This window comes from Urocampus carinirostris, chromosome 7 (genome assembly GCF_059441175.1).
Source record: "Urocampus carinirostris isolate Australia breed hairy pipefish chromosome 7, RoL_Ucar_1.0, whole genome shotgun sequence".
In the NCBI taxonomy this organism is placed as follows: Eukaryota; Metazoa; Chordata; class Actinopteri; order Syngnathiformes; family Syngnathidae; genus Urocampus; species Urocampus carinirostris.
In genome coordinates, this window is record NC_142355.1 from 27,089,606 (window position 1) to 27,109,823 (window position 20,218).

General features: G+C 40.6%; 1 protein-coding gene across 1 annotated transcript; it reads left to right on the forward strand.

Annotated features, from left to right (window-relative positions):
* Nucleotides 1-4,367: 4,367 nt before the first annotated feature.
* On the forward strand, nt 4,368-19,859 carry LOC148362829 (interleukin-17 receptor A). Its single transcript, XM_088339332.1, has 12 exons — nt 4,368-4,804; nt 7,750-8,171; nt 11,994-12,018; nt 12,087-12,230; nt 12,300-12,418; nt 12,482-12,602; nt 13,790-13,837; nt 13,922-14,076; nt 14,466-14,540; nt 14,617-14,689; nt 16,726-16,821; nt 18,673-19,859. Exons 1-12 carry the CDS (start codon nt 4,612-4,614, stop codon nt 19,392-19,394), a joined length of 2,193 nt encoding a protein of 730 aa, XP_088195458.1. The 5' UTR covers nt 4,368-4,611; the 3' UTR covers nt 19,395-19,859.
* The last annotated feature ends 359 nt before the right edge of the window (nt 19,860-20,218 follow it).

Genomic DNA, 20,218 nt, shown 5'->3' on the forward strand with positions numbered 1-20,218 from the left:
CTGACGAGGAGTAAATGAGAGCACAGAGTTTAAATAGGAGGGAAGGCAATCAGGCAACAAGCCGCAGCTGGCGCCAAATGGGCAGGGCCAAGTGAGGGCAATGGGCAACCGTGACAATGGAACTCTTCTGCTACATTCATAAAGAATTTCTTTTTATCCTGAAAAATGTTTTTTTTTAAGAAAATCTGTATAGTTCGAGCAAACATAAATCTTTTTAATGGGTTCAAATTTTTAAGACTTTCAAAAATTAAATTTAAGACATTTTAATGCCAATTAAGGCCTTATCTGTAGAATAATGAATTTATGTCATGTTTATTTGTGACACCCTTAATTACAAAGAGTCTCACACACAGTCTCTGCACTGACCACAGATTATTGCAAACCACAGACTATTATTACACCATCCCCTGATCTAGAACCTACATGAGCGCAAGGAAAAACTAAAAAACTTAAACATCTGCAACCTCAGTGGAAATGTTTAAATCTAAGCTTAAAACACACATATATTTTATAGCTTATGAATGACCTATAAAAAACTGCCATCTGCCATGTACCAGATGATTTTTTTTAATTTTTGTAACGACCAGAACGGAATCAGGACCCAATTGCGTAATGTTTACCACAAGTTTTCGCACTCAGATTGTGATCCGAAAACGGAAGTGGATCTGTAGGGAGCGATGGCGGTGTCAGGGACGGAAAAGCAGGTCGGTAGCTGGGACAGAGAGAGCAAAAACGTAGTTGGGGTCGGAAACGAGTCGTAAGCCAGGACGGGAGAGTAGACGTAGCCGGGATCAAAAATGGGTCGTAAGCTGGGACGGGGGAGCTGACGTGGTCGGGATCAAAACAGATCGTAGCCGGAGACAAACGGGAGCAAAAACGGGACAGGCGCGAGGGTCAAAAAAAGGCTTGCCTTGTATCAACAGAGGTTCACAGACGACTGACAAAAGGAGAGTGACAGGACCGGGCTTAAAAAAGGACAGGGAGCCAAATGAGTGGGCACCGGGGAAATTAATGAGTAATCATGGCAATTTTAATTACTAATGTACTTGTTCAATGAGAAATACAGGAAAATAGAAAACATTTTGAGCGTTATTTTTCTCATTTTACGACAATATAATTTGTATTCATTAGCTTCTAAGGGTGAGTAAATTTCCATTCAAAATGCATCTGTTGGGGTCTGGTAGGCCTCATTCCACCAGGGGGCACCAAGCGTGTCACATATCCACACCCCTGTCCCCAATTATCCTCTACACATTATAAGGACATTTTTAACAACACATGGGGTTGGGTCATTTTAATTACACTTCCACACCAGGTCTGTTTTTTTTTGTTTTTTCTTTCTTGGTCGGACATTATGTTGGTCATTTAGTGACCCCATTGTTAATTTGTTACTTTATTCCTTGCATTTTCCATTTCCGGTTTTAGACGTTGTCCTGTTTTGTTTTGTTTGAAAATGTCATTGTTTTATAAAAATGTGTTCGTCACATCGTACTCAGTGCCTCCTTTTGTTATTGAATACCATCCCTCTTATTGAACACACTTGCCTCCAGTTTTGCTTCCCCCACATGGGTCACCCGAATGACCTAACTATCGAAAGACCTGGGGGAAGGCCTCCAAATCTCTTTCCCGGCGGTGGCTCCTGGTTTCCTGCCCAGGCAAAGAGGATAAATCCCCTCGGCGAAGAGAAATCCCCTCGCCGCGCCTGTTTCCTGTCCTAGCGGCGAGGAGGAAGCCCCTCGGCCGCGCCTGGTTTCCTGTCGTGGCAGTGAGGAGGAAGCCCACTGACCGCGTCTGGTTTCCTGACATGTCCTTAAATGCCTGTGATGTGTCACTTGATACAAGTGCTCAGGAGAAAATCTCACAGTAATTTTTATGTTTGCCCTTCTAATCTTTTGGAATTTTAGACACGAATGTCCTCGAATCCCCCTGCTGTCCATCGGCATGAGGCGTAGATCCTTGTAGGCTTAAACACCTTTTTGAGTCTTCGTGCCAGTGAGGCCAAAGAGGGTTGGAAATAAATACAGAGACGGGCAGGCAGACATCATTTATGTATTTTACTATAAATACAAGGCAGTAAAATAAGAAAAGATACTCTAATGCTTTCTTATTTTCCTAAATTTTTTAATCGCTTTCTTGAAAAAATAAGTGAATAATACTTTAAATTTGTAAAACTGTCTAATATATGGAAGACGCCACTTTCTTTTTGCTCATTTTGATTCTTTGTCATTTCCAAATTTCGATAATGAAAATGATATAAAAATGGAGTCGAATTTCCTTCAATAATAAAAATAATAAAACCATGAAATATAAAGCAAGAAAAAATATTTAAATGAGCAAAATTATCTGCAAGATAAAAAAGTTTTACTAGGAAAGATCAATAGTTTGCTACATTTTGTTTAAATGCAACATTTTATTTGAGTAATGGAACTCTTTAAGATTAAGGATATAAACTTGAATGCATGTTTTTTAAATAAGTACAAAAGCAACCATCTTAAAAGAGAGCTAGCTATCTTTGGTCTCTATGTTGTGAAAAGCATCTGGATAGCAAAGAATAGCGTAGCATAGCTTTGCATTGCAAAGGCATACAGTATTAGCAAAAACATATTTTTTACAGGTATAAACATTTTAAGAAAAGAATAATCTTAATCACCTGTTGATTTCATGTATTTTTTTAAATAATATGTTTACTTTTAACCAATGCAAGGGGCTTGAGATGATTGTAATTCAACTAATAATTTGAGAAATGCTTGGGGAATATACATTATGTATGTATTGACATTTAAAAACCTGAAGAAGTCAAGTCATGTTTATTTCTATAGCCCTTAACTACAAAGAGTCTCAAAGGGCTTCACAGATTTATTTTTTCCTATTTCTTTCTTTGAATTTTCTGTCTGTTTTTCTCTCTGTTTCCTACTTTCTCTCTTTTTATTTTCTCTCTCTTTTCTTTTTTTTTCTGTCTTTTTCATTTTTGTTTGTCTTTTACTCCCTCACTCTTTCCTTCTCTCTTTTTCTGTACCTGTCACAGTTGCGCATGGCGCCCAATTGGCCCCGCCCGTTTGGCGCCAGCTGCGTCTCGTTGACTGATTGGCTTCCCTACTATTTCAGCTCAGTGCTCTCACTCACCCTTTGTCAGTCCGTCAACGAACCTCTGTACCCGCAAGACGTGGGTTTTGACTCTGTCCAGTTTCCTGCTTGTGCTTCTCGTCCGGTATTATTCCTGTCTATTTTGTCCTGTTTAATATCGAGCTCTAGTTTCGTTCCCGGCTATTTTGTTCTGTTTAATTTCGATCTCCAGTGTCTGGTATCGTTTTCTCTAGAACAAACATTCTTTCGGGGGCCAAAGCCGTAGATTAGAGAGAAATAAAAAGAGAGAGACAGAAATAAGAGAAAGACAGGGAGAGAAAATGAGAAGGCGGGACAAAGAAAGAGAGAAAGTGAGAAAGAGAGAGAGAATGTGAGAAACATAAGAGATGAAAAGAGAAATAGCATGAGAGAGGGAAAGAAAGGAATCCGAAGAGAAATAGAAAGAAAGAGAGAGAAAAGTAAAAAAGGAAGAGAGATCAAAAGGAGAGAAAGGGGCTAAGGAGGGAGGGACATAAATACAAGTACAGCGTCTTTGTGAGAGGCACCTGGCTTTGGCAACATCAAGTGAACATATTTCAACCTGCATCTCGTTTTTCTCTTGCACTTCTCTGAGCGTTGTCTTGCGGACCAGATTCAATTCCTTAGCTGGCCTGATCCGGCCCGCGGGCCGGCTATTTAGCACCCCTGGTGTAAACCATTCCACTCCTACTGATACTAAATCCTTAATCACTTGTGGAAAATTGTTCACTGTATATAAAGCTAAAAAAGTTTTGTATTTGATCATTTATGTTTTGTAGAGTTTAAGTATTTTATTTATATTTTGTGTCTCTTTGAGGTGACCCTTCAATTTAAATGTTATGTATAAAAAAATAAAGTTTATTATTGTATTTCTTAGTTGTTTTTTTTTTCACTGAAAAGTTCATATTTTATTTTCCATGTTGGGTCGTATGTTTTTTAGGGATTCTGTGTTAAGTCTCATCTCATCTCATCAGCTGCACCGCTTATCCTCATTAGGGTCGCGGGGGTGCTGGAAGTGAAATCTTTAATTTTTTTAAGTTCACTTTAGAACTAAAAATGCTTTCATAGTGGGGGTGGTAGGTTTTTCAAACGAATCAGGAATTAATTTTGTGCATAATGTTACATTAAAATTGATAATATATGGAATAAAGCGACACGAAAAAAAACGAAGAGCCATTTTGGAACCGAGTGACCGACTCTTTTTAGTGATGAGCCGAGCCAAAATAGCCGGTTCTCGAAAAAGAGCCTCGTCAGTAAATCGACGTTGTGGCATTTCTACCTAACAGCCAATACCAACGAAGAAGAAACAGCGGAAGTTTGTATTTCTCATAAATGAGAATATATTTCAGAGAGAAAAGGGAATGTATTATAAACATTTCTTTAGCGGTAAAATTTATCCTTCGTCTACTTGTCTAAACGCCTCAAATTCGCTTTAGCCTTCTAGCCGCCATAAAAAAACAGCGGAACGGAACTCCCCGTTATTTCCTTTCTAGCAGCGAGCACTTCAAAATGTGTAAAGTTCGAATGTTGAGAGCTTTAGTGACGAAGCGACTAACCGAGGCCGCTGAAGACATTTTCGGACTTTTTGAGAGGACGATAACGGATTACGAAGAGGAACTGAGTCGCTCCAAAGAGGAAATCGAGCGACAACGACAGATCTTGGATTCGTTATTGCAGCCCAGCGTGGACTTACGCACAGAAGGTTTGTACTGTAAATTACCTTATTTTTTATTTTTTTGTTTTCACATGCAACAATGGTGAGTGGGTTTCCTTGGGGGTGCGTAAAATGTATTATAATACAAATTTACCCGACATGCTTTCATTGTAAACATGTTGGCAGCTGACAGTACGAGGGTGACTAAATTAAGCAGTCACTTCGAGACATTACACCCCAAGCACGCTTGAGTTCTTTTTCAACAAAACGTGCTCTAATGTGGAGATGTGCCATTGACGAAGGTGACGAGTTTGATCATTATCCTCGGTAGGGTCGCAGGGGGTGGTGGAGCCTTTCCCAGCTGTCCTCGGGCAGTGGGTAGGGGAACACCCTGAACTGGTGGCCAGCCAGTTGCAGGGCACACAGAGACAAACATCTCACTCGCTCATTCACACCTTGGGACAATTTGGACCGGCCATTAAACCTGCAATAAATGTTTTTGGGATGTGGGAAGTAATTGGAGGGCCCAGAAGAAACCCTGACAGGCACAGGGAGAATATGCAAACTCTGAACAGGAAGGCCATCTTTCTACCTTGTCATATCAATCGAGGGGGGTGACCGACAGCAAGACAAACACATACACAAAAAACAAAGGGAAAAGGGGGAGAAAAATAGCAAAAAAAACACACACAAACATTTTGGGGGACCATGGCAAACCCAAATGCCCAAACACCCAAACAATTTAAGCACCTCGGCACCCAAGTTGGTCATGCTTTCGTCCCTCCAGACGAAACGGGACACGAGAAAGCGGCCATGTCACTCGGGTCAGGGTGACACAACACACTCTTCTGTTCAACAGCTGGGCCCGACAGCTGTCACTGGTTTACCCCTGCCGTATCATGCAGGGGCCCTGCCCATCCCTTAGAACGCGTCCAAACATCACACTATCCTTTCACGACACGTCTCCACTCATTCCTATCACCAACACGAGCTCTAGCTTCCACTATATTTAGACCTCTTTCCTGCAGTGCAATTATAAAACCATCCACCCACGTCAATCGCGGCCTTCCTCCTGGTCTCCTCCCATTTGTTTCTGCTCTGTAGATCCTCTTCAACATTCGCGCCTCATCTATCCTCTCCATGTGTCCAAACCAACCGAGTACTCATATCTACACGCTTGCTCAGTTTCACTACTACTCCAGTTCTGTCTCTCAAGATTTCATTTCTCAATCTATCCAATCTTGTCACTCCGAACATACTCTTCAATTACTTTGTCTAAAAAAAATGTAATTTCCTTCTCAAATCTGCGTTCAGGCAGATCTCTCCTCCCCAGGAGACAGCAAGAACAGGAAGGCTAGTAGCTGGGTTTGAACTCATGACCTCAGAACTGTGCCATGGATTTGCTAACCACTCAGCTGCCGTGCCACCTCCTAGCATAATGTGATTACTTTAAAAAAGATCAATCGATCAAAAAGCGCTAACGGGTTGGACTTATGTCTTTGTCGTGCCTTCCCGTATTTCACGTGAGACTCATGTTTTGTTATACTTTGGTCCTCACTAATCCTCACCGCAAACCTACGTCCTTGGTGCCAACAATCTACTCGCTTTGTGACTACTCTGTCAGTAAACCAGCGAGCATTGTTGGTGGTATGTTTTCATAAACGTAATCGTTTTTAAATATGGATAAGACACAATGACGCACTTCTCTGGGATTGTAAGTCTGTTTTCTTCCAGTTTTACGCAGACTCAACGTGCACGTCAGGTGCGCGCATGCCCAGATCTAACAAGGCACATTTAATTAAACTACTTTCCATGATAATTGCCATCATATTATTGAGCAGGGGCGGCAAACAATAACTGAGAAGCACTGCGATAATATGACACGTGCAGGTTTTCTAAATTGTGACACTAAAACAAAGAGGAAGGGCGCAAAGTGCTTTTTTTTCCCTTTTTTAACCAAAGTAAAGTCACATTTATTTGTTTAGCCCCTAACCACAAAATCTCTCAAGGGACTGCACAGAGCACAATTACACCATCCCCTGATCTGTAACTAACATGCGGGCAAGAAAATACTAAAAAAAACTCTAGCATGAGGAAAAGAAAGAAACCTTGAGAAGAGGCCTCACAAGTGTTAATCCCCTTCCAGGATGACCAGGCTGCAATAGATATAGCATTGGGTAAGAATACAACTAAAATGAACGTCAATAAAAAAAAACAACAACATATGTATAAATTTGTCCAGATAGTGCTACGACGCCCTCTAGCCTGTAAAATTGTCCAAAAAAAGGCCCTGACAGCAATGAAGCCTCGAGCCTGGACAATTGTCCATGACAAAGACCATGCAGCTACACGTCTCTGTCAACTGGTCGACGCAGACGTTAACATGCTTCAGATCCAGTTGCTGGTCGGCAGATTCATGTTGAATCGTCCTTCTCTCTCGTATTACCACCAGTCAGGCAATAAAAAAGGACTGGAAAAGAAAAGTATGAGGTGGGCATCAATCGTTAGCTATTGAATAGGAGTGGGTCTTCCGTCTCAATTTAAATGTTCCACCGAGGTTGCAAATCTTATCTCAAGCCAAGCAGTCCACAACACCAGGGTTCGGCTGGAAAACTCTCTCGAGCCCGCAGACTTCTTCTTGGCTCTTGGACTCACAAGTAGACCGGCACGGCACTGTGTAGGATCATAGGGGGAATCCAGTCAGAGAGATAAGAGGGGAAAGTCTATGCAAACATTTGTATGTTAGTCAGAAGACTTTTTGGATACGGCATGTATACGTTCTGAGGTGGGCATTGCTAGGTGATACTGTCAACCGCATTTCTGTGTTTGTTTTTTAGATCTTTTTACGGTCGTAAATATGATATGTTACTGATATATAATATATAAATGTGTTTCTAGTTCGTGGGTTTTCATTATCTGCGGACATTTTGGAATGCAACCTCTGCGAAAAGCAGTGATTAATGTATAATGATTAAATCATTTCTCTGTGACAGATCTCCAGCCAGCGACAAACATTAAAGAAGAGTTAGCCACCGATCAACATGAGTGGCACAACAGCGCGAAGGAGGAGCAAACACAAATGCCCTGCCAAATTAAAATGGAGGAAGTTCCATTGACCATTCCAGAGGGGCGCATTGAAAAGGAATCGGATGATAAAGACGGGAATAGCACCAACAAACTGGAGCTCCAGACCAGCGGCCTTACATCGGAAAACAGTGACGGCCATCATGAAGTATCACGAACGCTCTTACCAACCAACCACATGACATCCGCCTCATCCGAGAAACGTGTCACAGCCTCCAGGGCTCACAGCAAAAAGTTAGAATGCGCTGAATGCGGCAAGACGTACTCATCCAAGTCAGGTTTAAGAAGGCACAACATGAACCACACCGGCGAGCGGCCCTACTGGTGCTCGGTATGCGGTAAGAATTTCCAACGGCGCTCGGATTTATCCATGCACTTTCGCTGTCACACGGGAGTGAAGCCTTTCGCTTGCACCATCTGCTCTTGGAAATTTGCCAAAAAGAGCGGCTTGGAGTTGCACATGAGGAGACATACGGGGGAAAAGCCTTACCGGTGCACGGTGTGCGGAAAAAGATTCGGACACAGCTCCACTCTCGCGGAACACTCCCGCGTTCACGATAAAGGGAAAATGTTCTCCTGCTCGGTGTGCGGACTCGGATTCAAAGTCAAACGGGTTCTGATGGCGCACAAGAAAACGCACAATCCGGAAGTGTTTCTTTCTTGCTCGGTTTGCGGAAAAAAAGTGACAAGCGCCAGCTACTTGACTTTGCACATGAGGGTGCACACGGGAGAGAAAAAACATCTGGATGCCTCTCAAGAAAAGAGATGAAACTAACCATGGAGGTTGTGTCACTGCATCAGATGTATTTTCGATTTGACGTTTTTCAACTCTGACCATGAGACCATAACTCTACCGGCAAGAAAAATGTATCAGTAATCCGAGTACTATAATATTGCAGTAATGTAACTTGATTTCTTTTGAATTACTCAAGTACCAAGTATGCTAATAAAAGACTAAAACATCTTAGTGTTTCAAAGATAAAAGATCAATGTTAGCTTGAAAAAAAATGGAGGAAACTAAGCTCAGGTAGTTGCTTGTAGTCTTGCAAAAAAGTACTCACATATTAACCACATTGGTTTATTCATCAAAAATAAAACTTTCACATGGCTGAAAAGATATGCTCTCTTTTAGTTCACGCTAAGAACCCAGTATTGTTTTAAACTCAGCATGTGTCCACTTTCTTTCTCATTAGGCCAGTTTTTCTAAGCACTACATTGTCATTATAATTGTTTTGCATATTTATTCTGAGATTTTTCTGTTCAAAGTTTTACCCCTGGAGTGCCATGTCTAACTTTGTTGCATACAATGTTTCACAACGTAGATATTGATGAAATAAAGACTATTGTATTCAATCTTTCACACAAACTCTTGGATGACTTGTGTTCGAGTTCAAGTTGCACTTGTTAAAATCTGCGATGCCAAATCTCAGTAAAATTATTCTTTTCATTGAAGACCATGCCAGCAGCTACAATAACAAAGTTTTTTTGCGGAATAAGCAGTCATGCAGGTCTGCTTATTTACAACAACTATGAACACGAAGTACTACGTTCTCACAAAATAGCAACACAGTGATTGTATAGTTGAATTTGAACAATATTTGCAAACTACACAAAAACAATCATATTTACAGAGTGCCTCTTAACGTGTGTCTCAACTGCGCTGCTCAGTGTCCAATACTCAGTCATGGAGTGTGCCTCAAGGAAACAACAGTCCGCACAACAGATACGTACTTTACTGCGATCACTGTTGAGAGAATTACTTAATAAATGTAATCTAATACAGTTACCAGTTGTAAAACGTAATCAGTGACTGTATCCGAATCTCAATATTGCAGCAATTGTCAAGACCAGAACGGAAACAGGACCCAATTGCGTTATGTTTCTCACAGGCTTTATTGAAGGAAAGAGGAAGGGCTGCGTCCACGATCCGGTGTTCGCAGGAAGCAAGACTTGTCCTCTGATTGTGATCCGAACACGGAAGAGGATCATCTGTAGCAAGCGATGGCGGTCTCAGGGACGGAAAAGCTGGTTGGTACCCGGGACAGGAGAGCAAAAACGTGGTCGGGGTCAGAAACAGGTCGTAAGCCGGGACAGGAGAGCAGACGTGGTAGGAATCAAAAACGGGTCGTAAGTCGGGACGGGAGAGCAGTGTGGTCAAAACGGGTCGTGGCCGGAGGCAAAAGGGACAGCCGGGAGTCAGGGTCGAAAAAGGCTTGCTTTGTAAAAACAGGTTCGCAGACGGACTGACAACAGGGGATTGACAGGACTGGGTTCAAGTAGTGACAATGAGCCAATCAGAACCCGCGGCGGTTTGAGCCAAATGAGCGGGCACAGGTGATTCACATCTGTAATCATGACAATAATGTAACTCGATTACTTTTGGAATACTCCAAATTTTATGTAACCTTGAAAAATAATCTAATAGAAGTTTTATGTTTTAAAATCCAATCACTTCACATTTTTATTTGAAGAGGGGAAATATAATATATATAAGTTGTGGAAAACATGAAATTCAACCAGTCGTCTTTCACTACTTTTATATTTTTACGGCATCTAAGTGGATAGATTCAGAAATAATCATTTAAAGATGTTTCGAACTGAAGGAAGCAGCTCTGAAAAACATTTCCTGTCGACGTATGAAGATGGCACCTGATAACAGTTCTGCAATTTCTTTTTTCTTCCGTGGGAAACTGATCATACAAGTGGAAGTTCTTTATGTATTTCTTCAACACTGAAATGATGCATGTTATATTCGTCTGGTATTGTTTGACAAAGGGGTTAGCTGCTTTATCCTTTCTCTCGATGCCAGATTGCAACAAATTGGTAAGGATGAATTTGTTGCCTTAATTTGTTTTAATCACATCTCAAATGGACAAGATTAAGAATTCTAATAAGGGATGCACAATATTTGATTTTTCCAAAGAATAACTGGTAAAACTCCGCATTTTTAGGAAGATACTTTAAGACACAGTAAACTTTGTAGGTACTCTGAAAACATTCTACAAAAAAAAACACAATGTACTTAATAAAGCTCAGAAGCCGGTAAAATCATCTGTGCAACTAATGATATGGGAGCTCTCCAGTGCCTCACTAACATTAAGAGGTATAAAAGTGGCACAACCAAGTTGTGCTACTTTTTTTTTTTTATAAAAAATCTAAGTGCAATGAGTAACAAAAATGCTTGGAATCCACGTACCCCAATGCCTCGCCTGCATTATGAAGAGGTAGAAAGGAGACATGACCAAATTGTGCTATTACTTATCTAAAACCGAAATAGATTATAATGAGGGACATAAATTCTTCAAATCATTCTACTGTAGCTAATACTTCTTAGTAAAAAGTAGAGGATACCAGACTTATTCTGAGCCATGCACATCACGGTGAGGTAAAGAGGGGATACAACCAAGTTGTGCTACTACGTCTGTTGAAAATCTGAATGTATTATAGCGAGTAGCAAAAATTCTTGGCATTTTTCCACTGCAATGCCGCACACACTATGAAGAGTTAGAGAGGAGACACAACCGAGTTGTGCTACTTCTATAGAAAATCAAATGTATTAAAATAAGGATTATAAATGCGTAAATCTTTCTACTATGATGCCTCATGCACCTTATGAACAGGTCAAGAGGAGACGAGACCAAGTTGTGCTAATATGTCCATGGAAAATTTGAATTTATTATAACGGGGATCATAAATGCTTCAAATCTTTCTATTCCGATACCTCATGCACCTTATGAAGAGGTCAAAAGGAGACAAGACCAAGTTGTGCTAATATGTCTATGGAAAATTTGAATATATTATAATGAGGAACATAAATGCTTCAAATCTTTCTACTCTGATGCCTCGCACACATTATGAGGAGGTACAGAGGAGACACAACCAGGTTGTGCTTTTACTTACATTGAACATGAAAATATATTGAAGTACATAGATCAGAACCGTACAACAAGTAGTGCTGGCTGATTGATTTAGAGTAGCATCAAGCAAGTTATTAATGATCAAGTGTTTTTTTTTTATTGGGCCAATAACTTTCATGTCATATTGGGCCGTTATCAGTCTTATAAGCAATTATTCTGCATCCTTAATTTGAATTCCTTGGTAACACAACGTTTTGTGTCATAGAAGTCCTAAAACATCTTTTTCTGTTTTCCAGGGTCTCAAAACCTGCGCAATTAAGTGTAAGTGTTTTTACATTATTGAAATAAACACAAATTGTAAATATAACATGCAATTTTTTACATCTTAGACAACTGCTCAAAGAAACCCCGGGTTGCACCCCGGCACAGTACCCCCACCTTACCTGAGTGGGGACCACACTTTGTCGGGATCGGTCTGGACGACAATGTCTCTGTTCCTATAATGAACGTATCGTGGATGCTAAAATCCGATGGTGAGTCAAATTTGAGACTTTTAGCACCTGCGTTGCTTTTTTTTACAATGCCCCGCCCTTTTTGTCCAGCAAGTATCAAATCACTTGAGGGGTCACGGCTGCATATTGTTGATAAACTAACAAAAGAAAGTGTGTGCGCGCAGTTTATTTACAGCATCAAGCAACAGCTCGATCCCAATTCTCACAAGGTAAGATGCTTCGTGTTCGATTTGCAAGGTGGACAAAAAAGGAACAATATTTTTTCTGCCTAGTGGACTTTTTCATTGTCTGGGGTTGTTGTGGAAGCCGGTCATACATACGTGCTATCATCCTCTAATTTGCCACAACCTGACATTGGAGATTACATCATCACAAAGCAAGTTCTAATCCCAGGTGAGGGTAACGTTTGAAAAATAAAACATAACGGGCTATCTGATTGGCTCCCTGTCCTTATGAAGCCCAGTGCGTTCACTCTCCTGTTGTCAGTCCATCAGCGAACTGTTTCTACTAGGCAAGTATTTTGACTCTAACTCCCGTCAAACCCGCTTTTTGCACCCGTTTTTACACCCGTCCGTTCCTGATCTCCCTGCTGACGACCTGTTTTTGATCCTGACCACGTTTTTGCCCTCCTGTCCCGGCTATCGACCTGTTTTTTTCCGTCCTTGACACCGACATCTTCTGTTCTGGAAGGTCCACTTCCGTATTCGGATCACGATCCGATTGTATGAGCAGCTTGCTTCCCGCGTCCAGCGAGCACAGGATCGTGGGTGCTGCCCTTCCTCTTTCTATCAATATACTTGTGGTTAACGCTACGCATTTGGGTTCTGATTCCGTTCTGGTCGTGACATTATCTTCATTGGCAGAAGTGTTTTCTTTTCTCTATAAAATACGACAAATTATCTGTTACAAATTACATTTTTTTATTATGATCAAAAAAACTACTTTAAAGAGGCTATCCACATCATTAAAAAAAAACTTATTTTCGATTATAACGTATCCTACTTTAGAAGAAAAACAATAAATGATATGGTAAAACAATTAACATTAAAACCGGCTCGATATTCCGCCACTGGAGTGGGATTACACAGTGTATGATATCAGTTATCAATATCAGTATCGTTCTGGAGAGGTATAAAACAATCAGTCAGTGGTATCTTTAGGAAACAAACTGTTAGCGTGCATCCCTCATTACAAGTGAGAAAAATAATCATATTGAGGGTAAATCTTTTTACCAACAAATAATGTAATTACGAACCTTCCTGTGTAGAGTTTTCATGTTCTCTCCGTGCTCGCTTGGGTTTCCTCCGGGCAACCCAGGTTCCTACCACATTCCAAAAACATGCATGTTAAGTTAATAGGCTGGTCCAAATTGTCCCTAGATGATAATGAGCGAGTGAGTTGTCTGTCTCTGTGTGCCCTGCGACTGGCTGGCAACCTGTTCGGGGTGTCTCCTGCCCACTGCCCGAAGATACCTGGGATGGTTGATGCAATTATATAAAGATTGTTTATCCAGATAATGAATTCCTATTTATCATAAGTAAATAACATTTCATCTTATATTCTTCTGCTGTCATGGCAAGGATGTGAAGATAGAAGAATCCAAAATTCTCTGATGTGTTTGGAAAACGGTAAGATCTATTAAATGCAGTAGCAGATAGGTGCACTTATTTTGAGTAGGGGAAGTAAATACATTTTTGTTTTCATTCTTCAAGGGAGTCTTTGGAAGCCCCATGTTGCAACTACGTTGACAGCGGAAAAACCTCGGACGTTGACAATTTCCGTGTGCTTTGAGGCAGACGAGTATTCTGAAATATACCAGGTTTCTATTCAGAATGATGCCATCAATTTCTCCAAAAACGTTTCCAAGGTTATAGTTTAACGATCGCTATTACAGTATTCTCTTTCCATTTTGAGGTTAAACGAGTGACCAAAAGCACAGTACGAACAACTTTCGAGGCTGCAAAAGTTTAGGAAGTCCGGAATCGATCGACGACATCAAAGGAAAACAACGATCGGGCAGCTTTCGCTGTTGGCACTGTCCTTAAACACTGATTCAGTTGCGTTTGATGAAGAATAGGTGTAGGGTCTTCCAGTCCGCCTCCCGGTGGGCGCCCTCTGGAGGACGATGGCTCGCTAGATCCTAACGATAAAAAAATCCTGGATGAGGGAAACTGCAAAAATGAATGGAATACTGTATTTACTGTATTTTTCATAGCAAATGAACTCCCTATCCTTCTTATCATTATTCAGAAACAGGTGAACAGAACTTCTTTAAACGCCATCTTTGGATTGGATACGTCACAGCTCTTAAAATGTGAGCTACTGCTAAATGTAAGTTTGTTTTTGGAAGTCTTCCTCTCGCAGGAGATGTGTGGCAAAGATTGACTGACTTGTTTCCTACTGCAAGATAAAGCCCTTTTTTACGAGATGCATGCACAACGGCTGCCGTCCACAGAAAATGATTATCAATTACTGTTTGAGTAAGTAGTGCTATTACTTTTTTTTATGCGCCGCTTTAATCGGAGAATTGAAAAAACGGACATATTTTAAATGTCAATGCAAAACCGTGGTCGGGTCGGAAGCGAGTCATAAGCCAGGGAAGGAGAGAAGATGTAGTCGGGAACAAAAAGAGGTTGGAAGCCGGGAAGGGAGAGCAGACGTGGCCAGGATCTAAAACGTGTCGAAGCCGGGGATAGACGAGAGCAGAAATGGGACAGGTGGGAGTCAGGGTCGAAAAAGTCTTGCCTAGAGTTCGCTGAGGTTCGTAGATTTTTTTTTTTTAGATTGTTTTTTAGGGTTGATAAAATAAACACTCTGTCTGCAGGGTTCTCACTGTCAGGACCAGAACGGAGACAGGACCCACTTGCATTGCGTTTCTCACAAGTTTTTATTGGAACAAAGAGAAAGAGCTGCGCCCACGATCTGGTGTTCGTTGGACGCGGGAAGCAAGTCGCTCTGGTACGCGGAAGTGGATTTTCCGTGGTCAGGGACGGAAAAAGCGTGTCGGTAGCTGGGACAGGAGAGCAAAACAGTGGTCGGGTCGGAAGCGAGTCGTAAGCCAGGGAAGGGAGAGCAGACGTGGCCAGGATCAAAAACGTGTCGAAGCCGGGGATAGACAAGAGCAAAAATGGGACAGGTGGGAGTCAGGGTCGAAAAAGTCTTGCCTAGAGTTCGCTGAGGTTCATAGATGGACTGACAAAAGGGGACAGACAGGACTGGGTTCAAATACTGATTGGGAACCAATCAGAACCCGCGGCAGTTGGTGCGAAAAGAGCGGGCACAGAAGCACATCAGTAATCATGACACCCGCGGATTCTTGAGAAGTCTTAAAAGGCATTACATTTATTATTCTCAAACTAAGGACTCACTTGATATTATAATGTCTTCAATCCAACTTTCGAAAGTTTTTAAAATGTGAGCACATTCATAAGATTTATATATTTTTTTAATTAAAATAGTCATTTTTGACTGAGGATTCAGAATGTACTGTAAATATCATTTTTATTTATTGTTTTCCAGGTTCCAAACTCTGTTTTGCTGATGAAAAGTTTTCAACTGAACCAAAATGTATTTTTTGAATTGCTTTAATTTATGTGGTGTTTTTTTGTTTGTTGTTTTTTGTCGACTCAGTCTTGAATTTCATTTTTCATTTTAAAAATATATTTTAGCGTATTTTTCTTTCCTTTATAGAAGGGTAGTGTATATATATATATATATATATATATATATATATATATATATATATATATATATATATATATATATATATATATATATATATATATATATATATATATATATATATATATATATATATATATATATATATATATATATATATGTATATATATATCCGTCCATCCATCCATTTTCTGCACTGCTTATCCTCAGTAGGGTCGCGGGGGTGCTGGAGCCCATCCCAGCCATCTTCGGGCAGTGGGCAGGGGACACCCTGAACTGGTTGCCAGCCAATCGCAGGGCACATAGGGACAGACAATTCGCTCGCTCATTCACACCTAGGGACAATTTTGACCGGCCAATTAACCTGACATGCATGTTTTTGGAACGTGGGAGGAAACCGGAGTGCCCGGAGGAAACCCACAAAGGCACGGGGGGAACATGCAAACTACGCACAGGAAGGTTGGTAGCTGGATTCCCAATAAAATGAAAAAAATCCCTGAAACAGCAAATTGTATTATTTTTATTACTATTCATATTTCAACCTTAAACTCACTCAAGTCACTTACCTGTATATGCTTCAGGTAATACTTAAAACATTAAATATATCCTATAACGTTTGTCCTACGTTTAATATATCCATAAAGCATAAGGGGGAAAATATTTTTCTAATGACAAAAAAAACTATGTTCAATAAAACATAGCATTAAAATAAAGTCACAAAAATAAACAAAGCCCCTCCAAGAAAAAATAAACCCAAACATAGAAGTATTGTTTTTCAGTGAATGTAATAACGTTTCATCGTTTTTAATTATTATGTTATTATTATTTTTTTTAGATTATCCACCACGGACTGCAGTGATAAAGGGTGCAGTTGGGGTGCTCGTTGTTGGTGTTTGTTTAGTCTGCCTGCTGTTGGCTGCATCTTACAGAGGTAATATATAGTAATTCAATTTTTCTATACTGTACAGTGGTACCTCTACTTACGAATTTAGTCTTTTCTAGGAGTTGCTTTGTAACCTGAAACATTTGTAAGTTGAGACACCTTTTAAATGTCAATGCACTAATCCGTTACAAACTCTGCAAAAGTATGGATTAAAAAAAAATAATAATAATAAAAGAGCATCAGAACATGAAACTAATACATATTCAGATTAGATCGTTGCACAATAAATATAAAACGAGAGGCACATAATGTAGAAAAAATAAAGAATAAGGGAAATAATAAGAATATTCATTTACATTTTAACTGGCCTCTTTTTCTAATGGTCCTCAGCAATGTTTATTGCCTGACAATTCTTGAAAAACTGATCCATTGACGTCTGATTCTGCCAGGTTTTGACAATCGGTAAAAGTCTCTTCCTCTTCTTTTCTCATCTACTTTTCCGTATGTCTTTCGTGGGGTCCATTGTGATCGATAGCTCTTCGTAGTGGTACCGTACAGTAGACTGTTTACAGAGCGGGAAGGGTACACGGCCCGCATGCCGGAATTCACACATACACATCAGGTTGCCAGGTAAAATCTGGGAGCGGCAAATAGCAGTGTGTACTGTACTGTATTTTTGACTTTGTATCCTGAAACACCCTTATAACTAGGGGCAATATTTTCCCGTTCAGGTACTTTGTAACCTGAAACTTTTTTTATGTACAAACATTTGTAAGTAGAAGTACCACCGTAATTTACTCAGTTTCTTTTGTTTATCTCGTGTGCCTCAAAGCACCCACGTTACGTTGATTTACTGCACTTTAATACTCCCTGCAGGGGGAGAATGGTAACATGCACTATTTAAGTGGTTGGTACAGTAGAACCCCGGGATAAGGCTACCCTTCTTCATGATATTTTCAATTTAGGGTGTGGAGTAAGATGTTTTGTTCGGCCCTCTTTACAGCATTTCCCCCACAGTACAACCATTTTTTTGAATGCCCAAAAACGTATAAAATAAAACTTTGCATTGTTTCTGCATATTATGAGTTACGTCTTTCTTTGCCTGTCGCCTATCCGCCGACGTCATACATCATAGAAATGCACATTTTCTATTGGCTGAACTACAGCCCACAATGTCTTAATCTTCTTTTAGCACAGAATCTAGTGTGCTTCATGACGACTGTGAGTCGCTACTGTACTGTATTTTTCTTGTTCTATTTATTAACTATGGGTCCCAAAGCTGACAGTAATGCTAATGGGGAAGAAAGGACATGATAACCATACAAGCGAAGATTGTGATTGTCAAAAAATACAAAAAGGCACGCGCAATGTTACCTTCGCCAAGGAATTAAGCCGTAACCAATCAACAATTGGGACTATTATTACAATTAACGAGGCTATTAAAGCTAGGACATCTAAGCGTGTGACCGTTGTTGCATATTTAAGGTCCAAAACCAGTTTCATTTTTAATCCACTGTCACCGTCTCCTCACCCTCTCTCGCCATCCACCTGCCACTCCACTCGACCAGCTCAAGTCACGTCACACCAAAGGTAAATTTAAGATTTTCTTTCATTCTGTTTTTATTTATAATGATATTTAACTATACATACACAGCAGTAGTAATTACATTATTTTTGTTATGCTAATGTTTGTATCTGGGGTAACCTATAGGGTTCTGAACGCATTAGCCCTACTAGGTTCCTATCCCCCGCTATACAGAAATTTGCAATCACCATCTCGGAACGGATTAATGTCTTATCCCTGGGGTCTACTGTACCACTGAATATTGAATTTGGAAGTAATTTTGCTGCTAACATAAGCTACAAAAAAGATTAATGAGAAATATTTTTCCCCCTCAGATCATGTCAGTGTAACATCAGCATCGGCAGCCGACCTACAACCACAATATTTTCAACTCCAACAACGAAAAAAAGTCTTCATCCTCTACTCTCTCGACCACCCTTTATACAAAAATGTTGTCCTCAAGCTCAGCGCCTTCCTGGTGGACAAATGCGGTATTGAGGTGATCCTGGATCTACTAGATTTTACCCGACTGGCAATACTGGGCCGCATCCAGTGGCTGGACTGGCAGAGAGAACAAATAGGACGTTCTTCTGATAAGATCCTCATCTTGTGCTCACAAGGAGTGCAAGCTAAATGGAGAGCCATGTGCGGAGGAAGGCTGGTTCTCCTGAGGGAAGATCTTTGTTCTCCTGTGGGTGACTTGCTCACTCCGGCTCTTTCCCTCATCGTTCCTCATCTGGTGCACAGCACTTCTTTTGAAAAATACTTGGTGGCTTACTTTGAAGACATTTGCTCCCAGGAAGACGTCCCCTCACCTTTTAACATCACAGTTCGATATAAGCTCATGAAGCAGTTTGAGGAGCTGTTCTTCAGAATCCTGGGGGCTGAAAAGCACGGCCCGGGTAGAGTTTGTCATATCGAAGGACTTTCGGAAGGCGAGTATCATCGATGTCCTTCGGGTAGAGCCTTGAGGGAAGCTTTGGAGGCTTTCAAGGAGCATCAGCTGAAGAACCCGCAATGGTTTGAGGAGGAACTTGTGGACGACTTAGAAGATTAGGAGCCAGACCTCTGATGTAGAAGTACAGTATTATTTTCTTGATTTGACCAGGAATGGTTTTTCTTTTCCTGGCCTTCACTTTCTCTTCATTTTCATTGAAATGTCAAATTATATAATTAAAGAAAGACTAAGAAGACAAAAACCCACTACTATTAGATTTAATGCATAGTATTGATTGATTGATTGAAAAATTGTTCTCCTCTGTTCACCAATACAAGTGTACAATGAATTAAAAATCAACAACTTGGCGCCAGCTGCGGCTCATTGACAGATTGGCTTTCCGTCTATTTAATCTCAGTGCTCTCACTCTTCGTTGGTCAGTCCGTCAACGAACCTCTGCCCCGCAAGACGTGGGTTTTGACTCGGTCCTGTTTTCTGTTGGCATTTCCTATCCGGTATTGTTCCCGTTTATTTTTGTCCTGTTTAATATTGGTTTCCAGTTTTGTTCCCGTTTATTTTTGTCCTGTTTATTATTCTCTCCAGTTTTTGTTCCCATCTAGTTTTTCCTGTTTTATTTCGATACCCTGTTTCATTATCTATCCTGTCTGTCCCGTCCTGTCCGGTATCGACCCCATCTGTCCGATATCTACTCGGGCAATTGGTATCGATCTCGTCGGCCTCCTCTGGCTCCCTATCATTTCACGCCAGACTGCTGCCTAATGTGCATGACTCCCCATTTCCCGTAAAATAAAAGGCTTGTGTGAGAAACGTCATGCGTTTGGGTCCTGATCCTGTTCTGGTTCATGACATAATTTTGATTAAAAAAAATTGAAAACAAGGGATAAAAGGGTTGATGGCATAAAGCTGGAGTCTATCTTGGTCCC

Bases quoted from the DNA above. Each gene is read 5' to 3' on its own strand.
- LOC148362829 (XM_088339332.1), top strand. From the start codon at position 4,612: ATGTGTAAAGTTCGAATGTTGAGAGCTTTAGTGACGAAGCGACTAACC. The intron at 13,838-13,921 runs GTAAGATCTATT...TCATTCTTCAAG, and splicing joins TCTGATGTGTTTGGAAAACG to GGAGTCTTTGGAAGCCCCAT. The intron at 14,077-14,465 runs GTTATAGTTTAA...ATTCAGAAACAG, and splicing joins TCTCCAAAAACGTTTCCAAG to GTGAACAGAACTTCTTTAAA.